General features: G+C 44.8%; 1 protein-coding gene across 5 annotated transcripts in view; it reads right to left on the bottom strand.

The window, feature by feature from the left end:
- The window catches only part of LOC107995933 (AT-rich interactive domain-containing protein 1B), a 67616-nt gene that overhangs the window by 37576 nt on the left and 13345 nt on the right, over positions 1 to 16695 (bottom strand). For 3 of the 5 annotated variants that reach the window (XM_062082089.1, XM_062082090.1, XM_062082092.1), the window contains one exon: positions 13649 to 13759. The exons of the other annotated variants lie outside the window; for them this stretch is intronic. In XM_062082089.1, coding sequence (XP_061938073.1) covers positions 13649 to 13759 — 111 coding nt within the window. The remainder of the gene's footprint in view (positions 1 to 13648; positions 13760 to 16695) is intronic. 5 annotated transcript variants of the gene reach the window in all.

Below are 16695 nucleotides of genomic sequence, written 5' to 3' on the forward strand. Positions count from 1 at the left end.
ATATATATAGGTATCTGTGGTTTATTCGAGGCCTCTCCTCCTCCCCCCCGCCCCCCTCCCTCCATCTATCTCTCCGGCCAGCCACTTTTTTATAAAGCGCTCTATAATATTTTATTAATAATACGCCGGAATACCGGCAGAGTTTCGAAGGCAATGGGGGGAGGAGGAGGGGGGAGGCTCGAACTGTGGCGAGCAACGGTGGGAGGGGCGGTCGAGGTAATTGTAAGCCGCGGGATCGATCGAGGAATCGATCAACTTCGGAGGGCAAAGCGAGGGAAGAGAGAGAGAGAGAGAGAAGCTTTATTTCCATCCGACGGAATTTTTCATTTCGGATTCTTTTTTTTTCTTTTTTTTTTCCAGAAGAAGAGAAGCTTTCGAATTTAAGAAGAGAATTTCTCAATCCGTAAGATAATACAAATCCTCCTCGCCCTCGAGGAGAGGGGAGCGGAAAAATTTCCGGGCCGAAACGAAGGGGGAGGGGAGGTGGCTCGCGCGCTGGCTTATCTGGAAAATTATTTGCGGTGGGGCGTCGTTCGATGGCCCTCGAAGAAGAGCTAACGAACGGACGAAAGCCCGGGCCGAAAAGTCAAATAAGCAAAAAAATGAAAGCCGGACCCGATCGATAACGCGGCTATACATTGATAGCCGGGGGATATGAGCGGGAATATCGGCCGAGCGATGGCGGTGGAGAAAGGGGGAGGGGGAGGGGCGGGTGCAAGTCCGGCGTCGCTGAATTCTTTCTCGCTGGGTGGGATGGAATAACCGGCCAATTAGCGATCTTATTGAAAATTTGTCAAGTTCTCTCTCTCTCTCTCTCTCTCCTTCCAAGGAGGACTATCTCCTTCTCCTTCTTTCCCACTTCCATTTCCGCAAGAGAATATATATATATATATATCTCTTCTTCGAGTATGGATGGACAGATCGAGCACGTAGGATCGAAATTTAATAATTTTAGAAATTTTAGAGAGAGAGAGAGAGAACAATTCTCTCAAGAGAGGAGAGAAACCTGGAAAATTTGCATCGTTATCGGTGTATGCCCCCCTCCTGGCTCGGCTCGGTTACAGGCATCGACGTATCGCCCGCCCGTCGTGGAATGTATATTTTTTGACGAGTTTTCAGCCGGCGGGTGGCGGCCCTCCGCCGACTGACAGACCGCGTCGGATGGAACGGGGACAAGGATGGGGGGAGGGGGGGGTTAGAGGCAGCGGTGAATGCACAGAGAGAGCGGGAAAGAAAAAGAGAGCGGCGGGGGCGGAGGAGGAGGAGGAGGAGGAGGGTGGCGGGGCTCGAGGAGCGTAGGATGAGAAGCCGCTGGGTGGAGAGAGAGAAGCAGCGATCGAGAAGGGGTTGGTGGAGAGGGAGAGAGAGAGAGAGAGAGACGAAGTGCATCGACGAAACGGGGGAAGGACACGAGGGAAGAGAAAGAGGCCAGAGAGACACGTATAGAGAGGCGAGACACGAGGGAGAGAGAGAGAGAGAGAGAGAGGTCTTTCTCCAATGCACAGAGACCACCACCTCTTCCGCCTCTTCCTCCACCTCTTCCTCAGTGAGCTCGCCTCGACCAGCCACCCTCGCCCTCACCCTCACCCTCACCCTCTCTCTCTCTCTCTCTCGTATCCACCCGCGAACTGAGGACAAAAATCAATATGAACGTGTAGCCATTTCTCTTTAATCTACCGCTTACTGGCTAGGAACCGAACCGAACTGCGTCGAACCAGAACCGGACTGGTCGCTGCCTTTCTTCTCTTCCTCTCCCTTCCTCCCTTTCTTTCTATATATCGCTCGCTCGCTCGCTCGCTCGCCTCGTTTTTTCCTCGAACGCGTCACCGCGACAGCTCTGCCCTCCGCTCCTCTCCCCCGTACCCACGAAATTAGTAGCGGCAGAAAGAGAGATCGAGAAGGGAATCTTGACTGTCGTAGGGGTTTGTAACTCCGTTACAGGGACTGTTTTCTCTCTTTTGGTTTTTCAAGTTTGGTTTTTTTTTTTTTAAATGATCGAGAGAGAGAGAGAGAGAGAGAGGGGGGAGTTTGATCATTTCTAATGGGGGAGGCGATTATCGAGGCGAATATCGAAGGAGATAGCGAGTTTGAGTGCCCTTAATGGAAACAATACCGTGAATGCCAAAATCGATTCCCCCTGAAAGAATGCCGAGGAATAACCGAGTTCGATTATTTCTAATAGAAAGAATAGCAACGAGAATGGCTGCCGTTCCACTACTCGTTACGATGGAAAGGAAAGAAGGAGGAGGAGAGAAGTAATTTCAAAGGATAAAAAATTCTGGAAACGCATCGAATACGTTCGAGCAGTATCAATCTTGAGGAATCGAGATTCCAAGTGTATATATATATATATATAAAATATCGACGAGTTTCGTAGCGTAACAGTCGATCGCTAATTAGCTCGGCTAATCGGATTACAACAACAACAACAACAACAACAACAACACTGTTCTCTCATCGGTATAGAATTCTTGGAGGAAGAAAAGAGATACGTCTGATAGAGATTCGATCGAATTTCGAATTCGTCGGATTATAAAAGCGAGTCGCGTCTCGAGCGCAAGTAGAAACGGCCGATATAGGTCAGACGCTGCCTCGCGAGATATCCAACTCCTTACGACGAATAAAATAATTATCAACTTCCAAATATATATTTTCCAAATTTTTAAATTCGCCGAAAAAAAAGGAATAAATTTCCCCCCCCCCCCCTCCCATTTTACGAGTAATCTTCATCCGAGCTGCCAACGGCAGAAAAATCGAGTGCCTCGAATATATAAACCCGGGCGAAAAAAAATTCGGCGATACATTCGACCATCGTCCGGAAGCATTTTTCCATTCCATTTCTAGGAAGGACAGGAGAGGGAAGGGGAGCGGTAGAGATAAAGCAGCGAGGAAAAAGGAGGCGAGGAGGGGAGCAGCGTTATGCCTCGCTGAACGGAGGGAAAATAATACACACGTACACGTATACTCTCCTAATACCTCTTAACGCTTATTCCACTCGCGTTAGCCCAGTTCTGTTTCGGCCCCCCACTCCTCGCTCTATAATTACGCTGCACACTACGCGACAATCGCCATATTCTCGCAATTACCAGACATCCTATATATATATATATATATATTATATATATTATATATAATATATATATATACAGACACGTGGATATTTTTCCCGTTTTGCACGGAAGGAGGCGGAAGATTTATCGGCGAGGAACGATACCCAGCTGCAATATTCATCGGTGGAAGCTTAGAGAGCCGCGATAGAGAAAGAGAGAGAGAGGCTGCACGATGCCTGCTCGGCTTTACGTGGACAGCGAGGCGGAGGCGGAGGAGGAGGAGGAGGCGGAGGAGGAGGAGGAGGAGGAGCCGGTGTGCACGCCGCCACTACTGTGTTCCCGGCTACATATAGATTATTGATCAGGCAATAACTCAAGGACTAGTCGGGGCGCATATTACCACCATACCACGGAGGAGAGAGGCAGAGCAGCCAGCCAGCCAACCAGGCCGGCTAGGCCAGACCTACGTTCCGGCTAACGTTGGTACGCGGTAGTTATGCTAATTAAAGGCAACCTTTCGGCCCGCGGCCGACATAACCTGCCCCGTACCCGGAGATCATTACGCGCACATGTGCTTGTCGCTCCCTCCCCCCTCCTCGACCTCGTTAATCACTCTCTCCCTCTTTATCTTTATACGTATTATTATTATTATTTTCTCCTTTTCCTCCCATCACTTTTTCCTCCTCCCCTCCCTCGAGAAAAAATTCCCCGATAAGCTCTCCATATCGGTTTTGTCCGAATACCTGAGAACCTATATATACGTATACGTATATATATATATATATATATATATAATAATGCATTTTCCAGCTTGTCCTCCGCCCCACCCGCCCCGCCGCTGTCGAGCGCGGCGCCCGCGCGCCGCGGCTGCATTAATTAATGGCCGAATTAAATTTTAGGCGACCGCCAGCGGCGTCTAAATGTTTAATTAACTGGCTAATTAATTGGCGGTCGGATGCTCCCGTTATGACGGCCTCCCTCTCTCTCTCTCTCGCTCTCTCTTTTTCCACGCTACTTCGCAAGGTATTCTATCGTGACAACGATCATCATCATTGTGCGTACGCAAGAATTGGAGTTGTCCATCGAAAGTGGTGGTCGTTGAAATCGCAGTGGGAGGGGGGGGGCACTCGAAAAAAGGAGAAAGGAGAAAGAAGAGGCCGATGTCCGAGTAGAAGCGACTCTCCTCATCCTCCTCCTCCTCCTCCTCTTCTTCTTCTTCTCAGTGGCATTTTCCATAAGTGGATCGTTACGTCGATCCGCGACGCTGTATCGGAAGAGGAGGGGGGGGATCCATCGAGGAGAGGAAGGAAGGAGAGGAGTATCAATGCGAAGTGGCCGCAAAGGAGAGAGAAAGGGGGGGAAAAAATACTGCTGTATAATAATGAAAATACTCGAGCTTATAATAGCTACGTGAAAGTCGGCCAGAAGATATCACGTGCTATTACTCGTTAAAAGCCCGGGGATGCATTTCGAATTTCGTCCACTTGTTGTCATCTCCCCGTCTACCTCCTCGATAATCCGTTTTCTGGAGAGAGGGGGAGGGCGGATTCCTCCGATTGTTCCCATCGAATTGTCGCAATTTGCCAATTATATATATATATATATACATTATTGTTTCGTCGATATTTCTATTCAACCCCCTCTTAACTGCGGGGATTTATAATAATTTCGATCGAGGGTGGCGAAGACGAAAGGGACGGAGAGGGTTAATAAATCTCTTAACGATGACACGTACGAAACACGGGTCCAAAGTTGGAAAGAAAAATTCTGAGGGATGGAAGAGGGGGTGGCTGGAATTCGAGATGGAAAAATAAGAAACACTGAGAAAGCACGAAGAAGGAAAAATAGCGAATTGAATGGAATTCGACAGAGAGAGAGAGAGATCTATCCAAGTTGCGGATTGGAAGGGGTTGAAAGATCGGGGAGGAAAATTGGCGGAGAAGAATCGTCGGGCAAAGAAAAGGCTGGCGTCTAATAAGGCAGGTGAAAGAGTCGGGAGGGAGATGGACGGAAGGCTGAAAGGAAGCGAAAAAGTATGAAAAGGGGGATGGAGCCCCCGGTCCTCGGAGCGAAAAATTATAAAACTCCTAATTGGAAGGCGCCTCCCAGCCGTTCGACGAACGGCTCGAATTCTGTTTCGAAATTTCAGGTTTAAAGAAAAGAGGAAATTCAAATTTTCAAGCTCGATACGAGCTTTCGAATCGATCGGAGAATCGAAGGGAGAGAGAGAGAGAGAGAGAGCCGGTCGAAAAGTCGGTCGCAAAATGCTGAAATCGCGAAAGATTCGAGGGGAGGGAGGGGAGGGTGGACGGTAAGGTTTCTTCTGGTTCGACTTCGGTTGTGCCGGCGAACGAAACTGTGCGGCCAATGGCGTAACGCAGCTGAGCCATTATTGGAAACTCGTTACATGCACGGTGCCCCGCGTCGTTACAAAGGCGCACCAACCCCCGCCAACCCCCCCTCGATCCTCAGTATCGCCGTCCCTGTGGCCTCCGTTACACAACTACCCGATGGAAGCAACTACGTCGTCGCCGTTAGATCGCACCCACCCCCCCACCACCACACCTCTCTCCATCTTCCTCGCTCCAACTTTGTCTTATTCGGTTCTGCCCACTTACGGTAGGAATCTCCTATCCAACGATTTATTCCTCCTCGTTTTATATTTGTCCATTCGTATTCCCTTTTCCCCGTCCAATTGTTAATCGTTCCTTGCCGCGCGATACGTGGACCCCGGCTTCATATATATCGTTGTTCCTTGCCGGCCGACACGTGAACCCCGTGCGGTGAATTTTCGAACTCTTTGATTCTACGGTAAATTAAATTTGTACCCGTCCACGCTTTCTAAGATTCTCCGAGCATAGAGTCGATCACAATATACTTCGATCTTGTATTATTTGGTTCTACTTGTGCAGAATTTCTTATAGAACGATTTATTCCTTATTTTCGTTCCAAATGTTAATCGTTCCTTGCTGTTCGATATGTGAACCCCGAATTGTTCCACGGTAAATTAAATTCGCATTTACGGCTTTCGAACATAGAATTCGATTACTTATCTCTACTTATACAGAATTTCCTATCGATTTATTCCTTATTTTCTTATATTAATTAATAAAATATATTAATTATATTAATTATTTAATTCTTTATATTAAATGTTAATCGTTTCTTGCTACGCGATACGTGGACCCCGATTTTATATATATATATAAATAGATATGTTCTTTGTTGCTCGATATGTGAACCCCGAATTATTCCACGATAAATTAAATTCGCATTTACACGCTTTCTAAGATTCGATTGGATCATATAATATACCAATTTTGTTTTATTTCCTTATTTTCCAAATATTAATCGTTCCTTGCTGCTCAACATGTGGACCCCGGTTTCGTACATATTCTATATCGTTGTTCCTTGCTATTCGATATGTGAACTCCAAATTATTCCACGGTAAATTAAATTCGCATTTATCCCTGTCCATGCTTTTTAAGATTCTTCGAGCATAGATTCGATCACAATTTTGTTTTATCTCCATCTTCGTTCAAAATTAATCGTTCCTTGCCGCCCGATACGTGAACCCCAATTTTCAATTATATATATATATATATCATTGTTCTTTGTTATTCGATATGTGAACCCCGAATTATTCCACGGTAAATTAAATTCACATTTACACCTGTCCATGCTATTTATGCAGAATTTTCTATCCAACAATTTATTCCTTATTTTCGTTCCGTCCAAATGTTAATCGTTCCTTGCTGCGAAATATGTGGACCCCGAATTATTCCACGGTAAATTAAATTCGCATTTACACCTGGTTCACGCTTTCAAATATAGATTTGATCACAAATATACTACTATAACCAACAATTTATTCCTTATTTTCGTTCTGTCCAAATGTTAATCATTCTTTGCTGCGAAATATGTGAACCCCGATTTTCTATATATATATCATTGTTCTTTGCTGTTCGATATGTGAATTATTCCACGGTAAATTAAATTCGCATTTACACCTGGTCCACGCTTTTTAAGATTCTCAGAGCATAGATTCGATCATATAATATACTCCTATCCAACGATTTGTTCCTTATTTTCGTTCCGTCCAAATGTTAATCGTTCCTTGCTGCGAAATATGCGAACCCCGAATTATTCCACGGTAAATTAAATTCAAATTTATTCCTGTCCACACTTTCTAAAATTCTCTAAGAGCATATTCATTCGATCATAATATTTTATAATTGTCTCATTTCCTTATTTTCCGTCCAAATGTTAATCGTTCCTTGCTGCTCGACGTGTGGACCCCGATTTTTTATATATATATCATTGTTCTTTGCTGTTCGATATGTGAACCCCGAATTATTCCACGGTAAATAATTTAATAATTTAATTCAAATTTATTCCTGTCCACACTTTCTAAGATTCTCAGAGCATAGATTCGATCATATAATATACTCCAATTTTGTTTCATCTCCTTATTTTCCGTCCAAATGTTAATCGTTCCTTGCCGCTCGACGTGTGGACCCCGTGCGACGAACTTTCGCACTCTCAATTGAATTATTCCACGGTAAATTAAACTCCACGTTTCTTTATCTCCCGTTCCTCGCTCATTGATACGCGGACCCCGAAATTTCGATTAAAAAATCCAGCGCCCGACGCGCTCTCGACCGAGCTGCTCCACAAATCGGTCATCCAACTCCCCTCCCCCCGAGTTGACCAAGAAGAAAATAGAGAAAATTCGGGATCAATCCAGCGAGACGTGTCAATCAAACGATCCTGATCGTTGACAATCCCTCCCCCTCCCCCCGTTAAGACACGGGGCTGAAAATCTGCCGCATAATTGCAGGAGGAAGGGTGGGGCGGAAATTCATTATTCGGGTAACGAGGAGGGGGCAGGGGGCTCGATCGAACGGTAATCGGATCGATGGGGGTATGGGGATTGCCGCTATGATTCGAGATGGCGAAAACAAAGAAAAGTTTCACACGAGCGCGCGAGGCGTGGCGAAAAAGCAGAGGCGAACGGGGCCAATCGGGCCGTCCTCCGCAATTTTCACGAGATGCCAACTTTTTTCCACGAGGGCGTCGTTTCGAAACGTCGATAACAAAAGCCGTCGTCTAATCAGCGCGCTCCTTTTCCACCTTAAACCAGCCCCTATAATCAACTAAACAACCCCTCCCCTTTTCCACTGTCCATTTTCCAAGCGCGAAATTCCAAGCGTGTAATACACACCCTCCCTGAAAATTCGCCTCTTCTTCTTTTTCCAATTCGCCACAACTTTGCCTCTTCCTTCTCCCTCTTGGTTCTGGACCTCTTCACCAATCGCTCAAGCGTGAAATATTATTGGCCCCCGTGTTACATTTTCGAAAGCCAGGATCCGACTATTCGCGAAGAAACTATATACGTGTTCAAGATCGATGCTCCAATTTTATATAGTACACCGTTTAAAAATATCGCGTATGAATTATATATTCTCTACGTAGCAGCCAAAAATCTTGGAAAATTCAATTTGCCGTATAAACGAAACTGAGAATTTTTGGAAAATATTCCAAGTACGTGGAATAAAAATCCAAGTGAACGGCGGAGGAACCGACCCCTCGATGGGAAGCCTCACCCCTCGCGTCGGTCATCGGATATCTAGGAAACACGAAGAGGCTCTAAAGGCATTAACGACTTTCGAGACGGCTGTTTTTTAAGAAGCGGAGGGAGGAGGGGGAGGACGAGAAGCGAGGAAGGGTTGGTTATCGAAAAATTGATCTGATTAGACGAATGTATCCCCCCACTCTTTCGAAACTTTCGAAACAGGACAACCCTCTCGATTCCCACGAATTAAGGGCCGCTTAAACTCTCCTCCTCCTATTCCAGGCAACCACCGACAACTTTTCCCTCCGCGAGGAGACGCGTCGGTTAATTGGAGCCGGCCTCGAAAGAAATTCCCGCGAATTTTCCGCGAAAAGTTCCCCAACCCCCTCTTGTTGTTTCGCGAGGAATCGAAATATCGGGTTTGAAAGAAGCTGAACTTTCGATTTCCTGCGGGTTCTCGAGCTGAGAATGGAATGAGAAAAAAGGAAACGTTTGTCAAGTGGTGGGGGGCGTTGTTTTTGAAATTTTTGCGAGCGTGCGTTTGACAGGATAGCAAGTTCATTATTGCCGATTATTAGTCGAAGCGAATATTTTCGGGCGGTGGGTGACGGGCGATAGCCTCGTGAAACTGGAGGAATTCTCTTTTATCGATATATATATATATATAGAGAAAAGGTTTCCAAGATATCGAGTGAAATGAACAATTTTCGGTGGATTTAACGAGAATATTTCGATAAGATCCCTCTTTGACGTGGAGACCCCTTTATTTCGAATATATCATGTTTGGAGACTATCTAAATATATACACGTATTTTTTTTTTTTAAATAATAAAAGCATCAAAAATATATTCTACAATTACCTCTCGTATTTCGAAGAATTTACGTACCATCTCCCCTAGTCAGGCTCAAAAAAATCTATTCTAGAAAGAGAGGGGAAAAAAAGAAAAAGAAAGTTTCCAAGGTTGATCAAGCCGCCCATTTACCCCCGGAGAAAGATCATAGCGGCGAATAAAAAAGGAGCGGCGAACGAACGTTCCGATGACGGTTTCTCTCGAGATAAGCGGAGAGGGAGAGAAAAAGAGCGGCGAACCGACAGAGAGAGAGAGAGAGAGAGAAAAGAAAAATAGAAAATCGATCGATCGGCGTCGAAGCGACGGCTAAGTCGGACGAAAAACGTCGGACGAGGCACGTCGAAAGTAACGGGAGACGGGGGAGGGGAGGGGGGTGGGAGGTAATCTCGCTACTCTTCGGCCTTTCCTCATTCAAATCCTACGCTAAATTTCAATCTGACGTGTACAAAAGTCGAGCCCTTCCTCTCCCCCCTCCCTTGCTCGCCCAGTGACATAGCAGCGCGACTCGTGCTCGAGGCAACGGTCCATTTCTGCCATCCCTCCCCCCCCACTCACCCACCCCACCCACGTACATCCGAGGATGCACACGTGTGCACCAGTCCATTTGAATCTAGCCACTCGAACGCGCCCTGGGTACACTGCCTGCCAAAAGTACGATCGGAGGGATGATTTTATACGATTCACACATATATATATATATATATATCGTGTCGAACGATACGAACGATATGGTGTTGATTTGGAAATTTGTGGGAATCACTTCTCTTTCTTTTGCGCCTAGGAAAGGAAATTAAACTCCAAAGTAGAATCGAGAGAATTGTTGTTACTTTCCGTTGTTACGTAAATTCGATTCTCCTTCTCTCTCTTAATGAAAAACCATATTTCCGTGCGCATCCGTTTAACCGGATCAATTTTCAATTTTACACGAGGCGAGCGAATAATATAAATAACGAAGGGAAGAGAGAATTCGAACGGACGTTTTTTTACGTAACGGTAATCCAAACTAGACTCTATCAACTAGATTCTATTAAAAAAGGAAGACGGAGAATATTCGATTCGTCAGATCAGAGAGAAATCCATGTATAAATTTCATAAGCGAGGTTATAAGAGTAACGAACGATACGTTGTGGAACGAGAGTATTATTCGTCCCATTGACATTCGTCAAGAAATATATCGAATATTTCTTGGTGTGGCGCGTGCAACTTTTGCTCGTCGATGTACACGTGTGCGTATAGAGTGAGCGGTACGTCCTCTTCCCCCCACCCACCTCTCAGGCTTCAGTGGTCGAGTCCTTTTAAGCCGGCCATCCCCCCCTCCTACTCCCTTCCAAAGGCGCATCCATTTCCCTCGATACAGCGATCCCCACTACGTATGTATCGGTTCCCGTGCGAGATGTGGAACGCTCGTACGGAGAGTATGGGTGGATAGATAGGTAGGTAGGCGCACCTAATTAAACTTGAACGGGGAGAGCACGTTAGACTTTCTCGACTTCGTTCGAATCGAGGCTCGAGCAACCGCTATCGGTTCCTTCCTCCTCCGCCATGGAGGGGCATGGAGACCACCGATTTTTGAGGTAGACTGATTTTATTCCACCCACCCCCTCCCTCCTTCTATTTGGAGTCGTTTCTCTGTTAGAGCGATACGGGAGGAGGGGAGGGAGGAAGGAAATGAAAGTTCGAATTCGTAGGTACGGTTTCCTTTTCCGGGAAAGGGGTTGATTCGGTCGAATTCGAATTTCGAGGAGACGGGTGATTAAATTATCCGGATTTCGATTTATTCTTCTCCTCCTTTTGTGGCCAAGAATTTGGATATTTCGATTCCTCCAGATTGAATTTTTGATTGGAAAAGCTTGATTCGATCGAAGTTTCGTAATTGCGCGCCAAGGGATGCGAATTCTTCTTCGTTGAGACCATATTGTATCGTTGGAAAATAATAGTAGAGTGTTATTTCGTCAATGATCTAAATATATATATGCAAGCTTTCGAACAAATCCATATATATATATATATATATATATATGTAATTGCATTATAAAACGCATAAATAAGTGAATAATTTTTGCAACGAGAGGGAATATTAAAAATTTTAAATCGAAAAAGAGAAACGAAAACGGATGATATTATTTCTACACGAAGAATATGAATGGATGAATGATCGGAAGGAAGTAGATAGAATTCCAAGATATAATATATTGAGATGCACCGATCGATCGAAATCTTATTAATCCTTAATTGTTGATAAAAAATGTATTCGAATTTTTTTTCATAAATAAATCTATGGTGGGGGAGGGGGGAGGTCGATATCAAGTCTGGAATCTTGGAATCTGAATCGATTGGAAAATTCGCTAGGAGGGGAGGACGAAGAACTATCGGCCGATTCACGGAGATCAAAATACTGCGCGCCTTCGGCGGGGCTTCGCATTATTCACGAAGCGACTCGATGACGGCTAGATCGATGGAAAACCGGGGGAGGGGCGATTAATTAATTCAATTGTACCGGATGACGCGCAGGATGATCCTTTTCAACCCCTTCCCATCCGCGTATAATTTTCATTCTATTTTTTTTTTTTTTTCTTTTTTTCTTCTTCTCAGTTTTAATTATTTTCCTATAAGGAACGCGCCACTCCTCGATCCCGTGAATTTCGATCGTTTCGAAATTTAAATTTTTCGCTTTTGATCAATCGATCCGGTAAATTTAATTCGATCGTTTCGAAATATTTTCATCTTTTACACTCGATTTTAATTATTTTCCTGAGAAACGTGTCGCTCGATCCGGTAAATTTAATACGATCGTTTCGAAATATTTTCATTTTTTATACTGGATTTTAATTATTTTTCTAAGAAATGTGTCGCTCGATCCGGTGAATTGAATTCGATCGTTTCGAAATTTAAATTTTTCGCTTTTGATCAATCGATCCGGTAAATTTAATTCGATCGTTTCGAAATTTAAATTTTTCGCTTTTGATCAATCGATCCGGTAAATTTAATTCGATCGTTTCGAAATATTTTCATTTTTTACACTCGATTTTAATTATTTTCCTGAGAAACGTGTCGCTCGATCCGGTTAAATTTAATTCGATCGCCCGCCTCGAAATCCGTTCAATCATAATTTTAATTTTTTTTAAAATTTCCCTTTCCCCCCTTCTACAAATTTTCAACCTCGCAAGGAAGGTTTCCTTTACTCTGAATTTCTACAAATTCAGTTCAATCAACCCCTTTAAAAAATACACTCCATCCCCTTTTATCGAGCGTAGCGACTCGAATTTCCTCATTTAAAAATTTCCAACGACTCTATTTTCTACCCCCTTCTTTTTCGAAAAGTAAGAGGGCTTTCAAAATTCATCGTAAAACTCGGGAGATCCTGTTCAATCCTTAATTCGTCTAATCGAGTCGCGTTTAATTTCTCTCTCTCTCTCTCTGAACCCGAATAACACCGATTAATTTCTAATTTCTAATGGCGACATCCGTTCGATTCCCCCTCTCCTTTCGTCGCGACCCAATTCATCGAAATCACCTCGACGTCCCCTTTCACCCCCCCTCATTTCTTCCATTTCGTCGTCGAAAGAAAAAGAAGAAGAAGAAGAAGAAGAAGAAAACTTAGGAAAGGGGTAGGGAGAAAATTTAAGAAGAGAGAGAAATCGATTTTTCGAACGAGATACGCCTTCTTGCCCCCCCCCAACCCTCCCGAAAATCGATATTCAAAGAGGCTATAATCCAAGATGGCTGAAACTTGCCTGTCTTTCTCTCTCTCTAGGAAAAAAAAAAAAAAGAAAAAGGGAGAAAAGATTCGAGAAAAATTCGACGATAAAGAATCGATCCAGAGTCGTCTGGCTCGTTTTAAATGCTCGTTCGAGGGTGGTAAAAAAGATCCCCCGACCAAGTGTCCCGATCCTCTCTCGCAGAATTGGAATCCTCTCGTGTTTACTTGGACGGAGGGAGAGGTGGAGGGAGGGAAGAGGAGGTGTTGCGCGGGAAATCGTTCGTGTCGATTATTTATCATTTCCTTTCTCCTTCTCTAATCCGATCTCGTCTCGATAAGACGCGCGTGTTATGCTTCCTGGGAAGAAAAGAAAAGAAAGAAAAGAGAAAAAACAAAGAAGAAGAAGAAGAAGAAGAAGAAGAAAGAAAAATATCGTAGTAGTATATGATGATATAGTATTTAACGATATTACCATATGAGTTGTGAAACTGTTGGTGATGAGACTCGAGACCTGTTCCTGGGTGGTGGATATCCAGCATGGCTTCCGGCTCGCCTCCGCTCTCGGCAGAGCAGTTGCTCAGGGCTAAAACCAAACCGATAGACACACACCTTGCGTTTAAACTTCAAATCAGTTTTTTGCGATTTTTTTTCTTTTCTTTTCTTTTCTTTTCTTTTTCCCGCGCGAAGATACCCTCGGCCTTGCAGTTTTACTCTCGCGTCCCGCCGCCCTCACCCCTTCCCCCCGTACTTCCGCCCCTCTCTCCCTTCCTCTTTTTCTCCGGGAGAGGAGAGAGAAGAGACGGAAATTTGGAAATCACCGAGCTTCCAACAGACTGCTCGGAACTGTTACGGATATTGAACGACAATTGTTCCGAGCAGCCTGCTCGAAGGGGGAGAGAAAAGTGGGCCCGATCGGTCGGGAAGGGGTGGCGAGCCGATTCCTCTCGATTCCTCCGTCTTTCTTTTTCCCTTCGCCCGATTTCTTCTTCTTATTCTCGTTCTTCTTTCTCTTCTTCTTCTTCTTCTACTACTACTACTACTACTCGTGACTTCGTTCTCCGTTTCCTCCGTTTCAAGAAACAAGAAAACTGAAGAAAATCGGCAAAAAGAGGCGGGAAACTTGTCGTGAAAAAGAAATCATAAAACACAAAGCGGGGGGTATTGTTCGTCGCTCTATTCAAAGAAAAAAAGGTAAACTTATTAACGAATTGCGAACTGAAATCGAGGGGGGGATCGGTGTCCGTCGAAAGGTTCGAAATTCGAGAAAGAAAAATAAGTGTTCGAGGACACCGACTTCGACCAGTTTAATCGCTTTCCAAAGGAAAAAAAAAGAAAAGAAAAGAAAAGAAGCGAAAAATCATCGGCGGATATAAGCAACAGCGGGGGATGAAAACGAAACGAAAAGAAAAGAGAAAGGAGGAAAAATAACGTAATATAACACGTGGGGAGGGGTAAAGAGAAAAGCAGTAGGGGCGGGGAGAAGGGGGTTGAAACTGAAAGGAAAACTCGGCGAAAGAAACGCGGAACGAAACCATCCATTTCGATCAGATTTACGGGTGCGTGTCTTTGTCTATCCGTTTGGCTGGCTCGAGACCAGACTTTGCCTTTCTCTTTCTCTCTTTCTTTCTTTCTTTCGTTCTTTCTTTCTTTCTTTCTTTCTTTCTTTCCGAAGAGCTTTCTCCGCTGCGATCTTCCGATGGTCGAACTTCCGTGGCCGTTTTCTTCGAGCGATGATCTTTTTCCCCCAATTTTTCGAATAATTCACGTTCTTATCTTGATAAGAACGTCAACGATGGAAACAATGCGTGAATGGGACGGAAACTTTCACGAAAACTTGTTCCCAACCCCGAATCTGGGGGAGGGGAGAAGGAGTTGTCCGCTAGATTGATCATAACCTGGATGGATGGAGAGAGAGAGAGAGAAAAAAAAAAAGAAAGAACAATTTCATCCCTTGTCGATAAACAAATTAAAAAAAAAAAAAACGTCTCTCGATTCTTCGATTCGAACGAATACGATAATCTAAGATCTAAGATAAGAATCGCAAAAGAGGAATAATAATGTTCCAACACTCTCTGAGAAACTCGAGAGAGAACGAGAGGGGGGGAGAAGGGAATCAATCGTCGCGATAAACAAATATCCAACTCGAGAGGAGGAGGGGGGAAGAAAAGAGGATCGTTCGACTCCTCGTTGAATCACTCGAAAACTTGGCGCGAAATGATCGTTAACCGTGCATGCGATCGAGAAAGAACCTGTGTCGCGAGAAAAAAAGAAAACAGAAAAGGGTCGTCTATCTCTATCTCGCTCCCTCTCTCGTTCGACTCGTAGAATCATCCCCCTCCCACCAGCCTCGGTACCAGCCTGTACATACGCGAGTCACGTACGTAACGGTAGCGGACTGACATGTATGCCTCGTAACAGTAAGCCGGTTCCCACCGAGAACCCTGTTACGCTACACGTTTCTACGTGCCGTGGAAAAGAGGGTAGAGAGAGAGAGAAAGAGAGAGAGAAGGAGGGTTGCATCTCTTTCACTCTATCTCTCTATCTCTCTCTCTCTCTCTCAGCTCCGAGCGTGTACACAGGTATACGCGCGCGCGACGGAGACAGAGAGAGAGAGAGACAGTTGCGCGTATGCACGGACGCGTTGTACACCGCATGACGTGGAGGATGAGTCAGCTAGTGGAAGAGAGTTTCAGGGAGAATTCATTCGAGAAACTTTTTAGCGAGGAAATATTTGTATAAATCCTCCTTGTTCTTTTCTCTTTTTTCCTTATTTTACTTTCCGTCCACTCGACGGAGCCTCGAGATCGAGAAATCCGTTAATTTAATTTTCGATTTTTGCTAGGAGGGGGATAGGAGGGAGGTTCCTTTTCCTTGAGTATTTTTGATAATTTCCCTCGGATCGAAGAGAGCGGGACGCCCCAATTCCACGAAACAAAATACGGCTCGTGACGTTATTATATTATATCGCGCGCGATAATATTTTTGAGAAGGAGGGGAAAAATAGAAAATTGCAATCTGGGGAGGAAAGGAAAAAAAAAATGGAGGGTGGAAAATTAGTAAAAATCTCTTTTCTATTTTCGTCGACGAGCGTCGACGAGCGAAAGAATTCTCGTTAACCGTTTACCGTTTGCCGAGGCCTCGTTCGAGGAGAACGGGGCTTATCGTAAAACATACCAGTGTCGACTTTCGTTTATCAACGAGCCGAGTGTGAAGTTTAATTCGAGCCGCGCGCTTTCAGCGACCGCGACAATGCCTTCGCGGGAACGCGACGCGAAAAATCAACTGTTCATCGCGCCGGGAACAAATAACGCCACTGCTTCCCCCCCTCTTCCTTCCTCTCCCTCCGCCCAGGTATTTAGAGGAGCGCCTATGATTCCAACGAGGCGCTCGAGTTGGAAAAAAATTTCTTCGAACTTGTCGCTCTATCTATCTCTCTCTCTCTCTCTTTCTTTCTTTCTCTCTCCGTCTCTCTGTCGGTAATATCATATTACACGTATACGATATTTCTCTATTCGCATG

Source organism: Apis cerana, linkage group LG11 (genome assembly GCF_029169275.1).
Source record: "Apis cerana isolate GH-2021 linkage group LG11, AcerK_1.0, whole genome shotgun sequence".
Lineage (NCBI taxonomy): Eukaryota > Metazoa > Arthropoda > Insecta > Hymenoptera > Apidae > Apis > Apis cerana.